We start from the raw sequence: 24,191 nt of genomic DNA, 5'->3' as shown, positions 1-24,191 counted from the left end.
ACTTGGGAACAGTATTAATAAACCCTATATATGAATATCACTGTTTCAGTAATAGCAAGGGTGAAGTCCTCTTGCAGAAGATTCAGTGTATTCAATTTCCAAGAATTCAGAAAAGGCAGAAAACCTAAACTTTTCCTGTAAGTCTTAAGATATAACAAATAAAATCATCAATAAAGAAATCATTAATAATTTGCTTCTCTTTTTTTACAGAAATCTTATGATAATGAGACTCTGTGAAAGTGAAGAGGGTAGTCAATGTGGAGAAAACTTCAGCCTTATTCCAAATCTCAGTCTGAACAAGAAACCTACAGGAGCTAAACCATGGGAACGCAGTGCATGTGGAAGAATCTTCATGCATCATTCATCCCTTACTAGGCATGTTAGATGTCACACTGAGCACAAACCATATGACTATCAAAAATATGAAGAGAAGCCATATAAACATAAAGAATGTGGGAAAGCCTTTACTTTTCCCAGTTTTCTTCAAATACATGAAAGAACTCATACTGGAGAGAAACCCTATGAATGTAAAAAATGCAGTAAAACATTCATTTCTTCCAGGTCTCTTCAAGTCCATGAAAGAAATCATACTGGAGAGAAACCGTACGAATGCAAGGAATGTGGGAAAGCCTTTGTAAGTCCCTCAAGACTTTGGTCACTCATGATCTTTCACACTGGAGATGGACCTTATAAGTGTAAGGAATGTGAGAAAGTATTCATTTCTCCCAGTTCATTTCAAATACATGAAAGGATTCACACTGGAGAGAAACCCTATGAATGTAAGGATTGTGGGAAAGCATATATGAATCCCTCAAGCCTTCGATCACACATGATCTTTCACACTGGGGATGGACCTTATAAATGTGAGGAATGTGGGAAAGCCTTCACTTTTCCCAGTTTTCTTCAAAAACATGAAAGAACTCATAGTAGAGAGAAACCTTATCAATGTGAAAAATGCAGAAAAGCATTCATTTCTGTTAGTTCTCTTCGAGGACATGAAAGAATTCATACTGGAGAGAGACCGTATGAATGTAAAATATGTGGTAAGGCGTTCAGGTTTTCCAGTCATGTTCATGTACATGAAAGAACTCATACTGAGAGAAACCCTATGAATGTAAAAAATGCACTAAAGCAATTACTTTTTCCACTTCTCTTCAAAGACATGGAAGAAGTCATACTGGAGAGAAACCCTACGAATGTAAAAAATGTGGTAAAGCATTCACTTCTTCCAGTTCTCTTTGAGTACATGAAAGAAGTCACACTGGAGAGAAACCTTATGAATGTAAAAGAATGCACTAAAGCATTTACTTCTTCCAGTTCTCTTCGAATATATGAAAGAATTCATACTGGAGAGAAACCCTATGAATGTAAGGAATGTGAGAAAGCATTCGCTTATCTCAGATCACTACGAAAACATGGAAAATGTCACACTGGAGAGAAACTGTATGAATGCAAGGAAGGTGGGAAATCCTTTATTCCTGATGAAAATTTTAAAGGATACATAAGAATGCACACTAGAGGAAAAAGTGTGTAAATATAACGAATGTGGGAAAGCCGTTTGTCATTCCAGTTCTTCCTGAAGGCGTGAAAGGACTCACTTAATAAAAACCTCTTGAATGTAAACAGCATGGGAAGGACTTCAATTGGCCCATATCCTTCTATGTGAAACTCCACCAATAAGAAATATAAATATAAGTAATATGAGAAAGCTTGATGGAAATTAAATTTTATATAATGCTCTAGAAAAATTTCAATATGAAAGAGTTATAAAAATTTTAACTGTACTGCATTTATCATGGGTCTTAAAGTTCAACATTGGATTGTGGATTTCTATTAATTACTTTCAAAACTGAATATTGAGGTGAGGTCATTCTGTAAGTCATCCTTCATCAGTACTATGTAAGAATAAGAGGCAGTGCTTTTCCCTCACATCATTTAAAATATTTTCTTTTTAATTTTTTAATAATGTTTTAATTGTCCTGAGTTAAGGGGCCATTGAAAAATGACGTATTTGTTGTGATTTTTTTTTATGAATACAATTCCTTTATTATATGTGTTTTGTAAATATATTTCCTCTTAATTTTTGGCTCATCTTTTCATTCTCTTAACAGTATTTTTTTTTAATTGAGTTATTGATAGGTTACAATCTTGTGAAATTTCAGTTGTACAGTAATGTTTGTCAGTCATGTTGTAGATGCACCACTTCACCCTTTTTGCCCACCCCCCCACCCCACCTTTCCCCTGGTATCCACTAAACTGTTCTTAGTCCATAATTTTAAATTCCTGATATGAGTGGAGTCATACACAGATTATCCTCCTCTCGCTGGCTTATTTCACTTAAATAATTCTCTCAAGGTCCATCCATGTTATTGCAAATGGAATGATTTTGTTCTGTTTTGCAGCTGAGTAGTATTCCATTGTATGTATGTACCACATCTTTTTTATCCATTCGTTTGTTGCAGGACACTTAGGTTTCTTCCATGTCTTGGCTATTGTAAACAGTGCTGCAATAAACATTGGGGTGCATAGGACTTTTGGGATTGCTAACTTCAGGCTCTTTGGATAAATACCCAGTAGTGGGATGGCTGGATCGTATGGTAGTTCTATTTTTAGTTTTTTGAGGAATCGCCATACTTTCCATAGTGGCTGCACCAGTTTGCATTCCCACCAGCAGTGTATGAGGGTTCCTTTTTCTCCGCAACCTCTCCAACGTTTGTTGCTATTAGTTTTAGATATTTTTGTCATTCTAACGGGTGTAAGGTGATATCTTAGTGTAGTTTTGATTTGCATTTCCGTGATGATCAGCGATCATGAGCATCTTTTCATGTGCCTATTGGCCATCAGTATATCTTCTTTGGAGAAATGTCTGTTCATGTCTCCAGCCCATTTTTTGATTGGGTTCTTTGATGTTTTGTGGTTGAGTTGTGAGAGTTCTTTATATATTATGGATATTAAGCCTTTGTCAGATATATGCCTTGCAAATATTTCTTCCCAGTTAGTGGGTTGTTTTTTTGTTTCAATCCTGTTTTCATTTGCCTTGAAGAAGCTATTTAATCTGATGAAGTCCCATTTGTTTATTCTTTCTATTGTTTCCCTTCTCTGAGAAGGCATGGTGTCCGAAAAGATCCTTTTAATACTGACGTCAAAAAGTGTACTGCCTACGTTTTCTTCCAGAAGCCTTATGGTTTCAGGTCTCACCTTTAGGTCTTTGATCCATTCTTAGCTTATTTTGGTGAATGGTGAAAAAGAATGGTCAATTTTCATTCTTTTACATGTGGCTTTCCAGTTTTCCCAGCACCATTTGTTGAAAAGACTTTCTTTTCTCCATTGTATGCCCTCAGCTCCTTTGTCAAAGATAAGCTGTCCATAGACGTGTGGTTTTATTCCTGGGCTTTCAATTCTGTTCCATTGATCTGTGCACCTGTTTTTGTACCAGTACCATGCTGTTTTGATCACTGTAGCTTTGTATGTTTTAAAGTCAGGGATTGTGATGCCTCCCGTTTTGTTCTTTTTTCTCAGGATTGCTTTAGCAATTCGGGGTCTTTTGTTGCCCCATATGAATTTTAGGATTCTTTGTTCTAATTCTGTAAAGAATGTCATTGGGATTCTGATTGGGATGGCATTGAATCTGTAGATTGCTTTAGGTAGAACGGACATGTTAACTATGTTTATTCTTCCAATCAATGTACATGGAATGTCTTTCCATTGCCTTGTGTCGTCATCCAATTCTCTCAGAAAGGCCTTGTAATTTTCAATATGTAGGTCCTTCACTTCCTTAGTTAAATTTACCCCAAGGTATATTATTCTTTTTGTTGCGATTGTGAATGGTATTGTATTCTTGAGTTCTTTTTCTGTTGGTTCATTACTGGAGTATAGAAATGCTACCGATTTATGCAAATTGATTTTATACCCTGCAACTTTGCTGTAGTTGTTAATTACTTCTAACAGTTTTCCAATGGCTTCTTTGGGGTTTTCTGTATATAAGATCATGTTGTCTGCAACCAGCGAGAGTTTCACTTTTTCCCTCCCTATTTGGATTCTTTTTATTCCTTTTTCTTGCCTGATTGATCTGGCCAGGACCTCCAGTACCATGTTAAATAAGAGTGGTGATAGAGGGCATCCTTGTCTTGTTCCTGTTTTCAGGGGGATGGCGTTCAGTGTTTGCCCATTGAGTATGATGTTGGCTATGGGTTTGTCGTATATGGCCTTTATTATGTTGAGGTAGTTTCCTTCTATGCCCATTTTGTTCAGAGTTTTCATCATAAATGGCTGTTGGATCTTGTCAAATGCTTTCTCTGCATCTATTGAGATGATCATGTGGTTTTTATTCCTCAGTTTGTTGATGTGGTGTATCACGATTGATTTGCGGATGTTGAAGCACCCCTGTGTCCCTGGTATGAATCCCACCTGATCATGATGTATGATCCTTTTGATGAATTGCTGAATTCTGGTTGCCAAAATTTTGTTTAGAAGTTTTGCATCTATGTTCATGAGTGATATTGGCCTGTAGTTCTCTTTTTTCGTGGTGTCCTTGTCAGGTTTTGGTGTCAGCGTGATGTTGGCCTCATAGAATGTGTTAGGAAGTGTTCCATCTTCCCTAATTTTTTGGAATAGCTTGAAAAGGATAGGTATTAACTCCTCTGTGAAAGTTTGGTAGAATTCCCCCAGAAAGCCATCTGGTCCTGGGGTTTTATTCTTTGGGATGTTTTTGATTGCTGTTTCAATCTCTTTCCTTGTGATTGGTCTGTTCAAATTGTCTGCCTCTTCTTGAGTGAGCTTTGGGAGATTGTAGGAGTCCAAGAATTTATCCATTTTCTCTAGGTTATCCATTCTGTTGGCATATAGTTTTTTGTAGTATTCTCTTATAATCCGTTGTATTTCTGCAGAGTCTGTTGTTATTTCTCCTCGCTCATTTCTGATTTTGTTTATTTGAGCTTTCTCCCTTTTTTTCTTTGTAAGTCTGGCTAGTGGTTTGTCAATTTTATTTATCTTCCCAAAAACCAGCTCTTTGACTCATTGATCCTTTCTACTGCCTTTCTCGTTTCAATAGTATTTATTTCTGCTCTGATTTTTATTATTTCTCTCCTTCTGCTGACTTTGGGCTTCATTTGTTCTTTTTTCTCTAGTTCAGTTAGGTGTGCTTTAAGGTTGCTTATTTGGGATTTTTCTTGTTTGTTAAGATGTGCCTGTATTGCAATGAATTTTCCTCTTAATACAGCTTTTGCTGTATCCCATATGAGTTAGTATGGCATGCTATCGTTTTCATTTGTTTCCAGGTGTTTTTTTATTTCTTCTTTAATTTCTTCAATGATCCATTGCTTGTTCAGTAGTGTGTTGTTTAGTCTCCACATCTTTGTGCCTTTCTCAGCTTTTTTCTTGTAATTAATATCTAGCCTTATAGAGTTATCTGAGAAGATGCTTGTTATTATTTCAATCTTTTTTAAATTTATAGAGGCTTGCCTTGTTTCCCAACATATGGTTGATACTAGAGAATGTTCCATGTGCACTTGAGAAGAATGTGTATTCAGCTCTTTCAGGGTGAAGTGATCTATATATGTCTATTAAGTCCAATTGTTTTAGTGTTTTATTTAGCTCCACTATTTCCTTGTTGATTTTCTGTCTGGATGATCTGTCCATTGATGTGAGTGGGGTGTTGAGGTCCCCTACTATTATTGTGTTGTTTTTAACATCTTCCTTCAGGTCTGTTAATAGTTGCTTCATGAATCTTGGTGCTCCTGTGTTGGGTGCATAGATATTTATAAGCGTTATTTATTCTTGATGAAGTGTCCCTTTGATCATTATATATTGTCCCTCTGTGTCTCTCTTTACCTGTCTTATTTTGAAATCCACTTGGTCTGATATGAGAATTGCAACACCTGCCTTTTTTTCCTTGCTATTTGCTTGAAGTATTGTCCTCCACCCCTTCACCCTGAGTCTGTGTTTGTCCTTGGGGTTGAGGTGTGTTTCCTGGAGGCAACAAATTGTTGGATCTTGTTCTTTAATCCATTTTGCCACTCTGTGTCTTTTTATTGGAGAGTTCAGTCTGTTCACATTGAGAGTGATTATTGATGCATGTGGACTTAGTGCTGTTAATCTGTCTCTCATTATGTTGTTTTCCTGCGTTTCTTTTCCTGTTTGCCTTACACTACCCATTTAATACTGCAATTTCTTATGCTGAGTTTCTTAGATTTTTCCTTATTTATGATTTGTGACTCTGTTCTGTACTTTATTTTAGTGTCTACCCTGAAGTTTGTATTTAGAATCTCGTGTATAATATAGTCTATTCTCTGGTGGTCTCTTACCTACTTGACCAATACTGATTTAGACCCTTTGCTCTTCCCCTCCTAAATAATTATTTTCATTTCTTATTCCAACTCGTGTTATGAATTTGTAGTTAGAGTGCTAAGATCGTCCTTGTTTTGGTAGTTTCCTTAACTTTACCCTAATGCTATAATTGAATATTTGCTATCCTGTTCTGGTTCTATCCATCGGTCTCCGTAGTCTGTGGATTGTGTCCCCTTTCTCCCTTTTTTCTTTTTTCAGGTATGAGAGCCTTCTTGAGGATTTCTTGTAGTGGAGGGCTTTTAGTTACAAATTCCCTTAACTTTTGTTTGTCTGGAAAAGATTTAATTTCTCCCTCATATCTGAAGGAAATTCTTGCTGGATAGAGTATTCTTGGCTGAAGGTTTTTATCCTTTAAAGCTTTGAATATGTCATTCCATTCTCTCAAGGCTTGTAGGGTTTCTGTAGAGAAATCCGCTGACAGTCTGATAGGGGCTCCTTTATAGGTTATTCTCTTTTTTTTTCTTACTTCCCTGAGTATTCTTTCCTTATCTTTCCTTTTTGCCAACTTTACTACTATGTGCTGTGGGGTGGCTCTTTTTACATTGACAAATCTAGGAGATCTAAAACCCTCTTCTACACACATTTCTCCGCCGATCCCTAGATTTGGGAAGTTCTCTTCAATAATTTTGTTAAGCACACTTTCTGCTCCATTTTCCTTTTCCATATTCTCGGGAATTCCTATGATCCTTATGTTCTTACTCCTCATTGAATCCATTATCTCTCGGAGATTATCCTCATTTTTTTTAATTCTTAGTTCTCTTTCTTCCTCTGGCGCCATTCAGCCTGTCTGTCTTCGATTATGGTAATTTCCTCCTCTATGTTGTCTACACGGGCATTCAGGGAATCCGTATTCTGTTTTATCTGATAAATATGAAAAATATTTATCTTTATTTTTCATCTCAAGTAATTCTGTTTGATTCTTATGATTTCAATCTCTTTTGTGAAGTAATTCCAGAACTTGGCTTGTTTCTCTTTCTCTCTACCTCATTGAGTTTTTTGATTATAGCTGCTCTGAACTCATTATCACTTAGTTTACCTAATTCCAAGTTCTCATGACTTAATTCTATGTTTTTATTGTTTTCCTTCTGGTCTGGGGCTTTTATAAATTGCTGGATGGTAGAGGAGCGGTTTTTTTGCTGGTGGTAGAATTCAGTTGCAGTTGCAGCCTGTCGCCACTAGATGGGGGTCAAGAGCCGCGTGTTATGAGCTCTCCGCCTTGGGGCAAGTTGGCTGCACCTAGTGGCTTTGCCGGGGCGGGGGAGGGGCTGTTACTCACATGTGTCGGTCTGTGTTCAGATCAGTTCTGTTCTCTGGTCTCCCAAGGCCCTTGATTTATGGGGTCCCCGTGGACGGAAGCTTTCCCCCTGTCAGCGGGTCTCCACTGAATCAGCGGCAGGAGTCCTGGATGATCCCCCGGTCACGCGGCCCCTCCCCTGCTCCTTCCCAACCCGCGCCGCAGCGATTGCAGACTCTAGGGGAGGGAGTGATGTTCTCTCCTACCGTTCCAGCGCCTCCAAGGGTGTAAGCAAGGTTTATGATCTCCGGCTTCTTGGTATTGTAGGTCTCTAACGAGCTGGCATTATGTTTATTCTCTGAAATTCAGTTCTTCCAATGTTTGGTTGTATTTTGGAGGGGAGAGAATCCCGGGTCAACTCACCCCACCATTTTGCTCTGCCCCCTCCTATCTTCTGTTGTGATTTTCTTACTGGTCATGTGTTAACAGTTCCTGTGTATGCCTAATCCGTTGTCAATATTGTACCTTTCTTAGCGAAAGCTCTTTTTTGGTGGTGGTGCGTATAGGAGCCTGTTTCTATTTTCCATACTATTAAACAGTTGAAATAAACTTTTATATATTGCAAGTTTATCAAAAAGCATATTCTTATGAATTAATGTTTTCTTATTTTGGCCTTTGATCTTTGTCCTTCCTCCTGACTGGTGTTTGGTGAATAAACTGTGAATTAATTAGAGGCCTCTGGCAGGGCAGCAAAATCTAGAGCTGGACATTTCACCCCTGTATTGTCTTATGTCTGTGAGGGTAATATTAAGAACTAGATCTTGAAGAATCTATCCCCTTTATGGTTCCATGTTGAAATTCATCAATAGCCTCACTTGCATGACATTTGGAAGGAAGGCGGAAGCAAACAAGGCTTTTTGGAGCCACTATACAGGGAGAGAAAAAGTTACCTAGGAGCTATGAGGACACCATCTTTCGGCCTATTTTCTGGATTCTTTGTCTTTCTAGTCAAGAGTATCTTGAACACCACCTACAATGGTTTGAGTTCCGTTTTCTTAGAGATTTAGGTTTCCACTGATATTATCACAGTTTTCACATCAAAGATCCATTAGAGCGAGGATTTTTCTGTAAAGCCTCTTGTGCCCACCTGGAAACTAATACAGACATTTGTGCTTGGGATCATTCTCTGATTCTCCTCTTCTCTAGATGATATCTGTATAATATTTAATATGTATGGGATACACCTTATGCTGTTAATAGTGCTAATGAGCATGTTTTCTTGTTTCACCATGACGTCTGCAGTGGGGCATAAAAAGAAGGACATGGGAGTTTGTTTCTCTGCTGCATTGTGCACTTGCTGCCTTGACCCAGTTCTTCCTCATGAGATCAATCACCTTTCTCATGTCGGGAAGACTGTGTGTGTTTCCTGTTACTTGTAGCTGAGTATATTCCCTCAATATGTTTTCAATAATGTTAGCCTCCATGTGATTAAAACTATGGTGCATTTCCTTCTGAAATGAATGTTCCTGTAGCTGTTTCATTGACATATTTTATCAACTGTTCTAATCCATCATATGCTAATAAATATTTTTCTTTTCACTTCCTCAGATAGTATATTAAAATCCATATTAATTACAGATTTTCAGATATACATTGCAATTTTCTTCATTTAATTAGTATGCATTATGAGTCAATTTTATTATGTACATAGAAATGCAAGTATTTTTCTTTAAGAAACTGTGCTTTTTATTATTTTATAGTTACATTTCTTGTCATGAAACTAATTTCTCATTCATTGTTAACCCAAAACTTAAAAACATGGTTTTCTCAGTGCCCTCTTGTCAGCTACCTGCAGGACTGCGCCTGGAGTCAGAGAGAGAGAGGTATAATGGATTCTAATCAGAGCGACCACAGACCCTGGAGGACTGTGAGGTGCAGCAGTCACAGGGTGCCCAAAAGGACTGCTTAGAAGATTTTGGCCTGTGTTTGTTGAAGAAACCAAAAATAACATATTGGAGCTAAAGTGAATTTACACGAAGTTCCAGAAAGTCATTTTTAGTTAGAAGAAGGCAAACAGCCATTTTTATGATTTGGGATTTTATCTTTTACCATTTTTATTGGTATGGTTATATAATACTCTTAGATTTGTCTTGGTACCTGTGCAGTTTTGATGAAGGAAGTGTGTGACATTTTTCTCTTCAGCAGGAGAAGACTTGGCCTTGCAGTGAATGCAGGCCAGCTCCTGGTCCTCTGGAACAGCTTTTGCCTTTCCTGTTTATTAACAAAACACTGAAATATTTAGTACAGTGTATCAGATACTGTTTACCGTGAAGTACCTTAAGTAAAAGATGTAAGTTCACTTCTTAGTATACTGTACAATATTTCTAATATCCTATATGACTCAATTGAAGCCTTTAAATTTAGGTAAAATGTGAGACAGTACAAACCTAACAAGGGAGAGAGACAGGATCACTGTGCCAATCAAGCCTTTGTTTCTCAGAGACTGTGCTCTTGATGATAATGTTTCAGCATCTCTCATGTGTCATGCACTGTAGAGACCATGTACCTGATTTAGCAGAAATAAGGCAGGTAGGATTTGGTTATAGCATCATGAAACAAACAAGTTCTTGCAGTCCTGGTGCTTATATGTTTGTGGGAAAAGCGAGATGATTAATGAAGAGTAAAGCTTTGTTTTATAAGATGGAAATAAGAGTTTTAAAGAAAAGTAAAATGCAGTGTGAGCTAATAGGGTGGCTGAGGTTTGTATGTATCTTTTCTATGAGGGTAGGAGTGAGCGAGGATGCCATTGTTATTATCTGGGACTTGAGATTTCCTATTGATCTAAGCCACAGATGTTTGTATTGTCTTTTGTTTTTAATGTCATTTGAGAGGGTTTTTATATTACCATTAAATATTTAACATGTTAGCGTATTTGGCATTTTCATTTTGCTGCTCTACAGACTGGAGTGTGCAACATACACCCCGGTAAACCATGGAGTTCCTGCCACTTAGAGAGACAGTTGCCTTCATCTGCACTGTTCTAGCTCATCCTGAGTGTATTCTGAGTAGAGTGACATCTCTCTGAGTCCGCTGTGATCTCCTCGTGGAAACACCACAAAGAGCTCTGAGTGTTTAGAGGCAACCAGCCAAGGAATAATTGAGGTGAGCTGTGAGAGATGGTATCGTTTTGAGTAATATCTTAATTGAGTATATGAGGACAAATGGGAAGTTTTTGGTGTCTTTTCATCACAGGAGTGGCTGAAGTCTCTTTTGTCAAAGATCTGTAAAGACCCGTCACCCATTTAGCTCTTCATGCGTTTCATTTCCATATGCTTAGATGTCCAGCACATGGTGTGAAAACGTGGGAAACAGCAGTAGCAGCTCTGAGATTCAAAAGAGTAAAGAAAATGGAAGGTTTTCCTTTTTTTTTTTCTAAAAGATTTTATTTTTCCTCTTTCTCCCCAAAGCCCCCTGGTACATAGTTGTGTATTTTTAGTGGTGGGTCCTTCTAGTTGTGGCATGTGGGATGCTGCCTCAGTGTGGCTTGTTGAGTGGTGCCATGTCCGTGCCCAGGATGCAAACTGGCGAAACCCTCGGCCACCGAAGCAGAGTGAGTGAGCTTAACCACTCGGCCATGGGGCTGGCCCCTCCATGTTTTTTTAATGTTAACTTATGTTTTGGAGGGGTTTCGTTCAAATGGGCACCATAGGAATGATCTTTTGGAGTGATAGTGTGCTTTTCATCTTTTGATGGTGGTATTTCTGTACATTTGAGAAAACTCATGAGTGCACTTGAAATATTTTATATATGTTTGTATGTGTTCTCTTATTAGGAAATGAATAATATAATTGCTTTCCTATGCTAGGAGAATGTTAATCTTTGTTGAACCTTGATTTTTATTTGTTTAACTCTTCTTTCCACCATTGTGGGATCCTTCTCGACAGAACTGGAGGACTGGGCAAGAAGGACACAGTCCTAAACAAGGCTTTCTCGCAACCTTGTCTTAATTGAAAAAACACTCTCTAGGGTTGACCCTCATCTCATACTCATAACAGGAGTGAAGTGAAAGGGCTCCTAGAATCTGTCTTTGAGTTAAAATCAGGTTCTCTGGACAGATCTTTAGAAACATTGTGGTTTTAAAACATAAAAATACATCCCAAGCAGGATCTGCCTGGGGACATCCTCATTCGTGTGTATCAGCACCATTTCTTTTCATTGCCACCCACAGACAACTTCCAGCTCTTCATGTCCCAAATCTTGACTACTTTGCACCTGCTTACTTGGAAACAACTTTAGAAATCCACACGTGTCCCAGTCTGAAATTTCTTTGAGGCAACACCCAGGGGCTGTGAGCTGAGAGGTTGAAAGAAGCAGTGGTAGAGCCCATGTCGTGGGCACATTCTGTCAGCCTCAGTGACCACACACATCACATATATATCAGATCTGCTGGCTTACTTATTCATACAGCACTGAGGAATTGACTGACTTTGAATTGGAAACGTGGCTCTAGGATTTTTTGAAATAGCCGTCCCTCCGTTAGCTTCTCCCTTCACACACCCCTTTACCATAAAGGCTTTAGCAGCCTCCCATTATGCGTCCAAGAGTCTCTAAATCTCTCACAGTGAACATAAGTTGCCCCAGGCATTCTTGTGCTGAAATTACTCTTGTGCGGAAGTACACACAATTAGAGACAGCACTCCTGGTAACCGACAAAATCTTTTTGTAAGTGGAGGCCCTCTCAGGGCCTGAGTTGATGGTCTTCCACACGCAGTTTCCCATTTTGCCTTGGGTCATGAATGCAGGCCCCTCATGCTTGCTAATCAGAAGCCTTTTCACTAAAACAATATGGGTACTTACAAGATAGAGCCCAAAATGGCACTTCTGGCATATCCTACTTTACAGTAGGAAGTGTGTTCTCTTCTTCTCTGGTTGATATAATCCATGTGGAAGAGGTCATTTCCTTTTCAGGCACAATGGCTACTTGGGGAGTCACTTGGCAGCACTTATGTAACCAGGTTGTTCATATACTTTATAGACAGTGTGCTGCCACCACTCCTAATGGAGTCCACTGCAGAGATGCTGCATTCTTTTCCAGATCAAATAGGCCATCTTTAATCAAAGATTGGACCCAAGTGCGAGAACAATTAGTCAAACTCCAGACAGTCATGCTAGCAGTGAAAATCCCATGGCCAAGAATTGAACTCACCTGCACATTTTTACAGACCCTTTGGCCATTGCCTATGATCCAGCTGTCTCATCCCATCACTAACAACTCCTTATCAAAGGTCGCCCCTAGGGAATCCCTAAGGACTCTGGGAATATCTTGCCTCACAATTAGCCACGTACAGATCAGCTCACTCTTTCTCTGCATATATTAAACATCAATCTGCAGAGGCTCATGTCATTGCACAGGGTGATAAAATGACCCAAATTTCTGAGACCTCAGATCTGATGTTAGTAACCTTGGCTGTTTGATCCAACATGATACAAAACCATTTGGAGGCCTCTAACCTAGAGGTTTAGGCAAAATTGAAGAGAATTCCCTCCCCTGCTGTGGATACCTTAGTGACAGACCAAAGCAGCCAATGTGAAAAAACAAGTCACTGGTAATATAATTGAAGGCCATACCTTCAAAGCCAAGGAAGGGGTCCCTACATCTGATGGCAAGTAGACATTGTAGGGCCCCTCACCCCCTCTGCTGGGGCACTTGCTATGCTCAGACCATGGCAGAAACTTATATAGAAATGTTAGTCATACTATCAAACATCACCTCCTGAAACCAAAAGGGAAGGACTTGCGAAAACACTCTAGAAATTATTGATAAATCAAAATACAAAACACTGGGCTCTTGAAAAAGGTTTTTGGTGGACCTTGTACCTCTCTGACAACCCTGGGCTACCCCCTCATAGGCTGACCAATGGCTCACTGAGACAAGCCTTGCTTTCCTCTTAATAGGCCTTCCTGCTGTTTGAGTCATCAGTTAGATTCATGCCCAGTCTTTGGGGCCTAGTACTTTGTCCTGATCATCAGGCTCACTGGCACCTCTAAGTAGAGCCTTTCTATACCAGACATTCCTGTCAGAATGGGCACTCCTGCAGGTCTTTGGTTTATTATAGTTGTGCATCCTGGCCACCACTCTTACATCCCACTCCTGGGTCTTCCTCCTCCATCACCTTTGGTCTGTGTACTGGGTGTGTCAATATATCATTTTGGTCATGCTCCTTCCAAACTCTTCTAGCCCAGTCAACACAAATGCACTGCTTTCCTGCCATATGCATACATGTGCTCATTGTCATAGGAGTCATTCGTCTTGACCTTGGCACACATAATGTTATTCAACAAGCACATTATTAATGCCAGTCAGGAAATATCCAAAACACTCAAAATAGTAATAGCAGACAGCTAATGCTTGAGATATTTTCCCTAATGGAAAACTCCATGGCAGCCATGGTAGCTGATGACTACATGAGTTTGGACTATTTTTTCCCACTAAATTTTTTTATTGTTTTGGAAAAATATGGTTTTTCGGTGTTGTTGTTTTTTTTTTTTATTGGCACTTGAGCTAAGAACTGTTGCCCATCTTCTGGGTTTTTTCCCTGCTTTTTCTCCCCAGATCCCCCCAGTACATAGTTGTATATTTTAGTTGTGGGTCCTTCCAGTTGTGGCATGTGGGACGCCGCCTCAACGTGGCCTGAGGAGCGGTGCCATGTCTGCGCGTAGGATCCGAACCAGCGAAATCCTGGGCTGCTGAAGCAGAGCGCACGAAGTTAACCACTTGGCCACGGGGCCGGCCCCAATAGATATTTTTTTTCTGAGGTCATAATAGTTTACAACATTGTGAAAACTCACTTGTACATTATTATTCGCCTGTCACCATATATTTGTTCCCCTTCACCTTTTGTGCCCACCACCCAATCCCCTTACCCCTGGTAACCACTGAACTGTTCTCTTTGTCCATCTGTTTGTCTTCCACATATGAGTGAAATCATATGGTTTCTCTGTCTGGCTAATTTCGCTTAACATAATATCCTCAAGGTGCATCCATATTGTTGCGAATGGGACAGTTTGTCTTTTTTTTTACGGTGAGTAGGATTCCGTTGTATATGTATGCCACATCTTCTTTATCCAGTTCTCAGTTGATGAACTCTTGGGTTACTGCCTCATCTTGGCTATTGTGAGTAATGCTGCAACGAACATAGGGGTGCATAAGTCACTTTGAATTGTTTATTTCAAGTTCTTTGGATAAATACCCAGTAGTGGGATATCTGGGTCGTATGATATTTCTGTTTTTAATTTTTTGAGGACTCTCCATACTGTTTTCCATAGTGACTGCACCAGTTTGCATTCCCACCAGCAGTGTGTGAGGGTTCCCTTCTCTACACACCCTCTCCAACATTTGTTATTTTTTGTCTTGGTGATTACAGCCATTCTAACAGGTGTAAGGTGATATCTTAGTGTAGTTTTGATTTGCATTTCCCTTATGATTAGTGATGTCGAGCATCTTTTCATGTGCATGTTGGCCATCTATATATCTTCTTAGGAGAAATGTCTGTTCAGATCCTTTGCCCATTTTTTGATCAGGTTGGGTTATTTTTGGAGTGCACTTGTGTGAGTTCTTTATATATGATGGAGATTAACCCCTTGTCAGATATATAATTAGCAAATATTTTTGCCCACTTGATGGGTTGTCTTTTCATTTTGTTTCTGCTTTCCTTTGCCTTGCAGAAGCTCTTTAGTCTGATGAAGTCCCACTTGTTTATTTTTTCTTTTGTTTCTCTTGTCCAGGAAGACATGTTATTCAAAAAGATCCTTTTAAGACTGATGTTAAAGAGTGTACTACCTACATTTTCTTCTAGAAATTTTATGATTTCAGGTCTTACCTTCAAATCTTTGATCCATTTTGAGTTTCTTTTGTGTATGGTGAAAGATAGTGGTCTACTTGCATTCTTTTGCATGTGACTGTCCAGTTTTCCCAACACTATTTATTGAAGAGACTTTCCTTTCTCCATTGTATGTTCTTAGTACCTTTGTCAAGGATTAGCTGTCTGTAGATGTGTCTTTTATTTCTGGGCTCTCAATTCTGTTCCATTGATCTCTGTGCGTGTTTCTGTACTAGTACCATGCTGTTTTGATTACTATATTAGTACATTTTGAGGTCAGGGATTATGATGCCTCCAGCTTTGTTCTTTTTTCTCAGGATTGCTTTAGCTATTCTGGGTCTTTTGTTGCCCCAAATGAATTTTAGAATTCTTTGTTCTATTTCTGTGAAGAATGTCATTGGGATTCTGATTGGGATTGCACTGAATCTGTAGATTGCTTTGGGTGGTATGAACATTTTAACTATGTCTATTTTTCTGATCTATGTGCATGGAATATCTTTCCATTTCTTTCAGTAATGTCTTAGAGTTTTCATTGTATAGGTCTTTCACTTCCTTGGTTAAGTTTATCCTTAGATATTTTATTCTTTTTGTTGTGATTGTAAATGGGATTGAATTCTTGAGTTCTCTTTCTGTTAGTTCATTATTAGAGTACAGAAATGCAACTGATTTTTGTAAGTTGATTTTGTACCCTGCAACTGTGCTGTAGTTGTTGATTATTTAAAATAGTTGTGTGATGGATTCTTTTAGAGTTTTCTATATATAAAATCATGTCATTTGCAAACAGCGAGAATTTTACTTCTTCATTTCCTATTTGGATTCTGTTTATTCCTTTTTCTTGCCTAATTTCTCTGGCCAAAACCTCCAGTACTGTGTTGAATAAGAGCGATGAGAGTGGGCACCCTTGACTTGTTCCTGTTCTCAAAGGGATGGCTTTCACTTTTTCCCCAGTGAGTATGGTGTTGGCTGTGGGTTTGTCACATACGGCCTTTATTATGGTGAGGTTCTTCCCTTATATCCCCATTTTGTTGAGTTTTTATCATAAATGGATGTTTGATCTTGTCAAATGCTTTCTCTGCATTTATTGGGATGATCATGTGGTTTTTATCCCTCATTTTCTTAATGTGGTGAGGTTTTTGATCACTGTTTCAATCTCTTTACTTGTGATTGTTCTATTCAATTTATCTATTTATTCATGGTTCAGCTTTGTGAGGTTGTAAGAGACTAAGAATTATCCATTTCTTCTCGATTGTCCAATTTGTTGGCATATATTTTTCATAGTATTCTCATATAATCCTTTGTATTTCTGTGGTATTGTTGTAATTTCTCCTCTTTCATTTCTAATTTTATTTATTTATTTTCTCTCTTTTTTCCTTTGTGAGTCTGGCTAAGGCTTTTCTCAATTTTATCTTCTCCAAGAACCAGCCCTTTGTTTCATTGATCCTTTCTAGTGTTATTTTTGTTTCAATTGCATTTATTTCTGCTCTGATTTTTATTATTTCCTTCCTTCTGCTGAATTTGGGCTTTGTTTATTCTTCTTTCTCTAATTCTGTTAGGTGTAGTTTGAGATGGCTTATTTGGGATTTTTCTTGTTTGTTAAGGTGAGCCTCTATTGCTATGAATTTCCTTCTTAGAACCATATTTTGCTGCATCCCATATGAGTTGATATGGTATGTTTTCATTTTCATTTGTCCCCAGATATTTTCTTATTTCTCCTTAGGTTTTTTCAATGATCCATTGGTTGTTCAGTAGCATTTTGTTTAGTCTCCACATCTTTGTCCCTTTCTCAGCTTTTTATTGTAGTTGGTTTCTAGTTTCATAGTATTGTGGTTGGAAAGGTTGCTTGTTATTATTTCAATCTTCTTAAATTTATAGAGGCTTGCCTTGTGTCCCAACATATGCTCTACCCTTGAGAATGTTCCATGTACACTTGAGAAGGTGTATTCTGCTGGTTTTGGATGGAGTTTCTCTCTCTAAATATATCTATTAAGTCCATCTGATCTAGTTTATCATTAAATTCCTCTGTTTCCTTATTGACTTTTTGTCTGGATGATCTATCCATTGATGTGAGTGAAGTGTTGAGGTCCCCTACTATTATTGAGTTGTTGTTAATATATCCTTTTAGGTTTGTTAATAGTTGCTTTATGCACTTTGGTGTTCCTGTTTTGGGTTCATAGATATTTATAAGTGTTATGTCTTCTTGGTTGAGTTCCCTTTTATCATTATATACTGTCACTGTCTCTCATTACCTGTTCTATCTTGAAGTCTACTTTGTCTGATACAATTATGGCAACACCTGCTTTCTTTTGTTTGCCATTAGCTTGGAGTATCATCTTCCCTCCCTTCACTCTGAACCTGTGTTTGTCATCTTAGTTATATTCCTTGTGTTTTTCACATGGCTTTTAAATTGATATTCAAATCAAATTCACTTAAAGGAGCTGTGCCATTATTCAGTCAACAAACCTCAGAAGTGAACTTGACTGAAGACACTGACTTCATCTTTGATATTTGCCTGTTAGTCAGCTTTAGATACCTGCTCACCCTGCCTGGTCCACAATGGTGAAAAAGTTAGGAAGGTTCACACGCCCCTTTTCTTTATGTCAGTGGGTAGGAGGGCCAGACATTAAAACCTGCAGCCTCTACCCCACACTCCTTAAAGTGCCTACCCATTGTCCTTTGCACAAGCCACCTCAACCTGCTTATCCTTACCCTACTCTTGTTAGAAAGTCCTGTGAGTTACAAATATATTTTTATTCACTTGCTGCACATGGCAACATCAGTCTTGTAATCCAATCCCATTTTCGGTAAGGTGTCAATCATGTCCCCAAAAGGGCAATGATACAACAGAAGGTAACCCACTGGAAACTTGTTGACTGATGCACAAGTATTCAGTAGGGAATTTTTATAAGATGGAAGAAAAGAAATCCAAATTCAGAGATAAGTACAAGGACACTGCAGACCATGAAGCCCCTGACCCCTCCAGCTGCAGCAAACACTAAACAGTCTGACTCCTATTCAAGAAATCATAATGCCTCACACCAAGGGCCTATTTATCTCAAACCTTACTGTGAAAATTCAAGAACATCTGGAAATTAAATAACACACTTTTGGAAAAACCATTAAGTCAAAGACAAAATCAAAGGAGAGTTTATTATAGGTGCTGTTGAAGCAAGATAAAGGAAATTTTAAAAATATCTTGAGACAAACAAATATGAAAAGACAACTTAAGAAAAAACTTAAGAAAACTTGTAGGATGAGGCATAAGGAGTAGTAAAAGGGAAGTTTGTAGTGAAAAATACCTATATTAAGAAAAAAGATAGCAAGTTAACAACCTAAATTTATGCCTTAGGGAACTAGAAAAGGAACAACAAAGTAAACCCAAAGTTAGCTAATGGTAGGGAATACGAAGTGTTAAAGCCCAAACAGTTTCAATTTTTACAAAAATAAAATTAAACCCTTAGGTAGACTAACAATGAAGAGAGAAGATTCAAGTACATTAAATCAGAAATCAAGGAGGACATATTACAATGGCGCCTTAAGACTAAGAAGGATAAAAAAGGACTATTATGTACGTTTGTATGGAAACAGATAACTAAAAGTAATGGATAAATTCCTAGAAACATGTAAACTACCAAGAAAGAATTAACCATTGCCAATCCCAATGCCACTACCAAACACCACCATGTTCAGAGAATTGGCACCAATCCTTGTTAAACTCTTCCAAAACTGGAAGTGGGGAAGATACTTCGAAACTCATTTTAGAGGCCAGCATCTCCCTGATATCAAAGCCAGGCAGACACTAGAATATAGGAAAACTACAAGCCACTAGCTCTGTGTCAACCCGTCTCCACCACAGTGCCCAGATACTGGTTCAAACATTCCACTGGATGTTTCTCTGCAGGGATTTCTTTCAAGAGATTACATTTCAATGGGTGGAGTTTGAGTAAATCAGCCCCCATGGGGATGTGCCTCATCCAATCAATTCTAATTCCTAATAGAGCACAGACTGCCCTTCCCAGAACAGGGAGGAATTCTGTTAGTAAACTGCATTTGTACTGGAACTACAATTCTCCTGGGTTCCCAGCTTACTCATCTAGACTACAGATTTTTGATTTAACCAAGTCTTTATGTTCACATGAGTCACTTTTTTAAAACAAAGAAAGACAAGAACAAATGATATATATGTATAAACACACACTTACCTACACACATCATATTGGTTCTGTTTCCCTGGTGAGCACTAAGACCATATTTTATTTTTAATATTTTGTAAGTTGAATGCATGATTCATTTAAAATGAGAAGTCATTTTGTTTGTGTAATTCTCTAAACAATAGTTTTTTGAAGTGTTCAATGCCTTTTTGCAAACCATAAGAAATAAATTTTCTGTTTTGTTCCCATATACAATGACAAGTGATATTAGAGCTTCCTCCGTCCTATTTCACACTGGTGAGTATTGAGAGGAAGGGGCTTCACTCTAAATGTGTTAGGGTGGCATAGCCGTGAGAGGAGCTCTGCTGACCTACTTCCCAGTAAGACTGGTGAAAATTATATTAATAAACATTTAAAGGCACTGGAAATGGTCCTAAAAGCAAAGATGAAATGAACATTTATTCAGGAAAATCTGAAGTTTTGAAAGAAACATGAGAGTCTGTGGTGTTGGAACAAAGAGCACTGCCTTCCTATCTCCTCTCAGCTCACATTGGTGGAGACTCTGCTCCAGACTCCTGTAATCTAGAACACATGGCACCTTGTCAACTCAGCCCCCACTCACAGGGCTGTCTTCCTGAGAAAACAGGGTATCAACATTTCAAACCTTGTGCCCAGCTACCTGTTGCTGAGGGTAAATAAGTGCTGGGGGAGTGTGCTTGAAAAGTTGGGGACCATTGTTTCAGTCCCTACCGTGGAACTGAGGTGATGCCTTTGGAGTATTGAGCTGACAATCTTTGGGCACTAATCACCCTTGTTCCGTCTCATGAGGTGAGTGTAATGTAAGTCATTTGTGAGAGGCCAGTCGACACAATTGAGAGCGCCTCTGGCTGCTGTCTCTTTACTGCACTGAGCCCTCAGCTCCCAAAATGGGATTGTCACTCGGAGAGAGGCTTTCCATTGTCCTCAAAAGAGCTCCAGGGTCCTGTCATAGAGTTGTTTCCTGAACACGGAGGTGAGCTGAGCCACAGAACACAATGTTCTCAATCACTTTCCAAACAGTTAACGTGGTTGGCCTAAGATCATGAGAAGTTCAAGGCAAAGGACACTATCAAGAAAGTGAGGAAAGGCAATTAGCAGATTGGTATATTTACTGAAGATACAGTTTAGAGTCTAGACCAACTCTTAAAAAAAACCCCAGGGAATTAAACTGCTGAAAGGAGGCTTCCAAGGCTCAGAACAAATACCACCTAGTGACTTCAGAAAAAATTTCTATAAAGAAGCCAGAATTTTATTGAATGTATTGATTGAGCAGATTATGCCCCAGGACGTTGGTGAAAACAATAGAGCAATCAGCCAGAAGTTAGTGGAGTTTACCCACTGGCTGTGGTTCATGAAAGAGAAAGAGGGCCCTCCCAATATCACTGTTCCAAGAGAGCAAGCATTCTCAAAGCCATGTCCCATTCTAGGAGCCGTGTCAGAGATTCCCCTCTGTATGAAAGACATAGACTTAAATCCAGCTATTCAGTGAACAAATAATCCAATTAGAGTAAAACCCCTAGAAGCAGAGAGACCAGTACCTAGAGTTACTACCATATATTATTTACAATGTCTTTGCAACAAAATTAAAAGAAATGCACAGATACAGGAAAGTGGGAACCAGACACTGGGAAAACACAGCAGTTGAAAAAATGACCCAACTCTTACAAGGAATTCCCGGTAAAATTAACAGCTGGTGTCTCAGCAGAAAAAGTGAGGTCGGAAGGCAAAGGCATAGCATATTCAAAGTGCCCAAAGAACAAACCTGTTAACCAAGAATCCTATATTCAGCAAAACTACCTTGTAAAAAAGGAAGGTGAAATAAAGACATTTCCAGATAAACAAAATTGAGACTGTATTGATAGCCAATTGCCATGCAAGAATGAGTGAAGGAGTTCTTCAAGCTGAAAGCAAGTGATGCCAGGTGGCAATTCCTGTCAATATAGAGAAACTAAAACACCAGTGTAAGTAATTCATAAAGACATTTCCAGATGGAGCGTGGAGTCCACACTCCTGCTAGCAGAGGGTTCACCAGGACCCTTCAGTACCTCTGCTGCCCCTGCCTCTACTGCAACAAAGGCCCTGGCCTTCAGGGTTATAGGGGATAGCAGCCACGGCACCTGTGTGGCACAGCCAAGGGAGTAGTCAAACCAGATCTAAGACTGGAGTCCTTAAACTCTGAGCCAACTGGTTGTTATGCTGGAGGCTCCTAACTGATGGCACTGACGTGAGGCCCTCTGGAAGAAAAATGTATAAATACCAGGATACAGAGGACACCCCATCCCCCAAAGCATATCCAGTGACCTGAAATACAGGACAGGGAAGGACAGCAGAGAGGGAGCAAGAGGAAAAAGCTACTGAAAGAAGGTCCACAATGTGACCCAACTGGAAATCCAAAATATACTAAAAGAATTTACACAGCAACCAAGATAAAAGGGTGCTCTTTGCCTTCTGAGCCTCTAAAACATAGCTTTTGAGTTCATGTTCCCATCTCCTGTGATGCAATAATTCACGGCCCTTCATGCAATTTCTCAAAGCTGGGTCTCAAGTTACAGTTACACCTTGCTGGGATCTCAGTAAATTTAAGCAAAGGACCCACGATCTTGGGGAAGTTACTGAGTATAGTGCAGAGACCAAATTGATAATAATTGCCTTAACCATCAGAACTCTTTGCCAGGCCTCACAGCCAGGACCCATTGTCCCAAAATATCCCACAGTGAGCAGGAAAGCTCTGAATCAATAATTCATAAATTAAAATTCACTTAGTTTATTCAATCCTTCCAAATTGGCTTCCCCAAATGGGACTCCTTAGTCCTTACCCTTTTGTTAAATTAGATAATATGGCCCGGTACAAATTAAACTGAGCCTTCAAGGACTGAACACTGTTGTAAGAAACCTGCTTAGGAAGAAGTGATTATCCCCAGGGTTTCTACCTTGAACAGCTGAATTTGGCCTGTTCTTCAGTCTGGAAAGAATGAATGACACCTCACAGTGGATTACTGCAACTTGGAGGCTGCAATCACACCAAACACAGCCCTGTACCCAGTCTGCAACATCATGGAAATCACTGACTCCATTCAGTCAGCAACTGGTAAACATTCTGCTTGCACAGACTCAGCTAAGTCTGTTCTGTCCAGTCCTGTGTCCACAGCCTCTCAGCTGCACTTGGCCTTCCCCTCTGAGGGGACATGACTCACCTTCACAGGCGTGCCTTGTCTTATTGCACTTTGCCTTACTGCACTTTGCAGGCATTTCATTTTTTACAAGACCCTCCACCAGCAAAAAGGTTGTGACTCGCTGAAGGTTCAGATGACTGTTAGCTTTTTTTAGCAATAAAGTATTTTTTAATTAAGGAATGTACATTTTTTTTTAGACATGTTATCACAGACTTAAATAAGACTACCGGATAGTGTAAACATAACATTTTTTATATATAAAAGACTATTTTAATTCTCATCCTTAATAACTGTAAAGATACCCCCATGTTCATTGCAGCAGGATTCACAATAGCCAAGACGTGCAAACAATCCAAGTGCCCATCTACCGATGAGTGGATAAAGATGTGGTATATATACACAATGGAATACTACTCAGCCATAAAAAAGGACAAATTCATCCCGTTTGCAGTAACATGGAAAGACCTGGAGGGAATTATGCTGAGCGAAGTAAACCAGAGTGAGAAAGACAAACACCAGATGATTTCACTCATATGTGGAATATAAACAAACACATGGACAAAGAAAGCAGTTCACTGGTTACCGGGGAAAGGGGGTGTGGGGTGGCACAGGGGGTGAAGGGGAGCACTTATGTGGTGACAGACAAGAAATATGTACAACTGAAATCTCACAATGATGTAAACTATTATGAGCTCAAATAAAAAATTTAAAAGGTAAAAATTGTAAAGAATAGTTTAGAAACACAACTCACAGATGAAAGAGAATTATGCAAATCATATATCTGATAAGAAAGTTTATCGAAAATATGTAAAGACCTCTTATAACTTAATTATAAAAAAGTTAAATAACTCAATTTAAAAATGGCAAAGGATATCAAGATACATTTTTCCCAGGAAGAAGTGCAAATGGCCAAAACCACAAGAGAAGATGGTGCTTATCACTACTTATTAAGAACACGCAAATGAAAACTTCAGTGTGATACCTCTTTGCAACCACTAGGATGGCTAGAATGAAAAAGTGAGATAAATTTTTCTAGGATATATCGAGAAATTTGAACCCTCTTATGCTAGTGGTGCAGCTACTTTGGAAAACAGTCTGGCAGTTCCTCAATTATTAAACCTAGAATTACCATATGACCCATCCATTCCTCCGCTATGTGTATGTCCAAGAATAATGAAAACCTATATTCCAACAAAAATTTGTACGTGAATTTTATAGCAATGTCATTCATTGTAGCCATAGGTGGAAATAAACCAAATGCCCATGAATGGATGAATAGATAAACACAGTGTATTTCATCCATACAGTGAAATATTATTTGGCCATAAAAATGGATGGAGCATTGATACATGCTACAGCGTGGTGGTTTCTT

The 24,191-nt window shown here is 38.9% G+C and overlaps 1 protein-coding gene across 2 annotated transcripts in view; it reads left to right on the top strand.

Annotated features, from left to right (window-relative positions):
- LOC106824409 (zinc finger protein 564-like) overlaps nt 1-23,399 on the top strand; it is a 35,752-nt gene extending 12,353 nt beyond the window's left edge. For both annotated transcript variants that reach the window (XM_070492115.1, XM_044751841.2), the window contains one exon: nt 211-23,399. In XM_070492115.1, the coding sequence (XP_070348216.1) occupies nt 218-1,534 (1,317 nt within the window). In that variant the 5' untranslated portion in view covers nt 211-217 and the 3' untranslated portion in view covers nt 1,535-23,399. The remainder of the gene's footprint in view (nt 1-210) is intronic.
- The last annotated feature ends 792 nt before the right edge of the window (nt 23,400-24,191 follow it).

Source organism: Equus asinus, chromosome 20 (assembly GCF_041296235.1).
Source record: "Equus asinus isolate D_3611 breed Donkey chromosome 20, EquAss-T2T_v2, whole genome shotgun sequence".
In the NCBI taxonomy this organism is placed as follows: Eukaryota; Metazoa; Chordata; class Mammalia; order Perissodactyla; family Equidae; genus Equus; species Equus asinus.
Note: the sequence above shows the minus strand (reverse complement) of the source record. Positions and strands in the feature narration are given on the sequence as shown.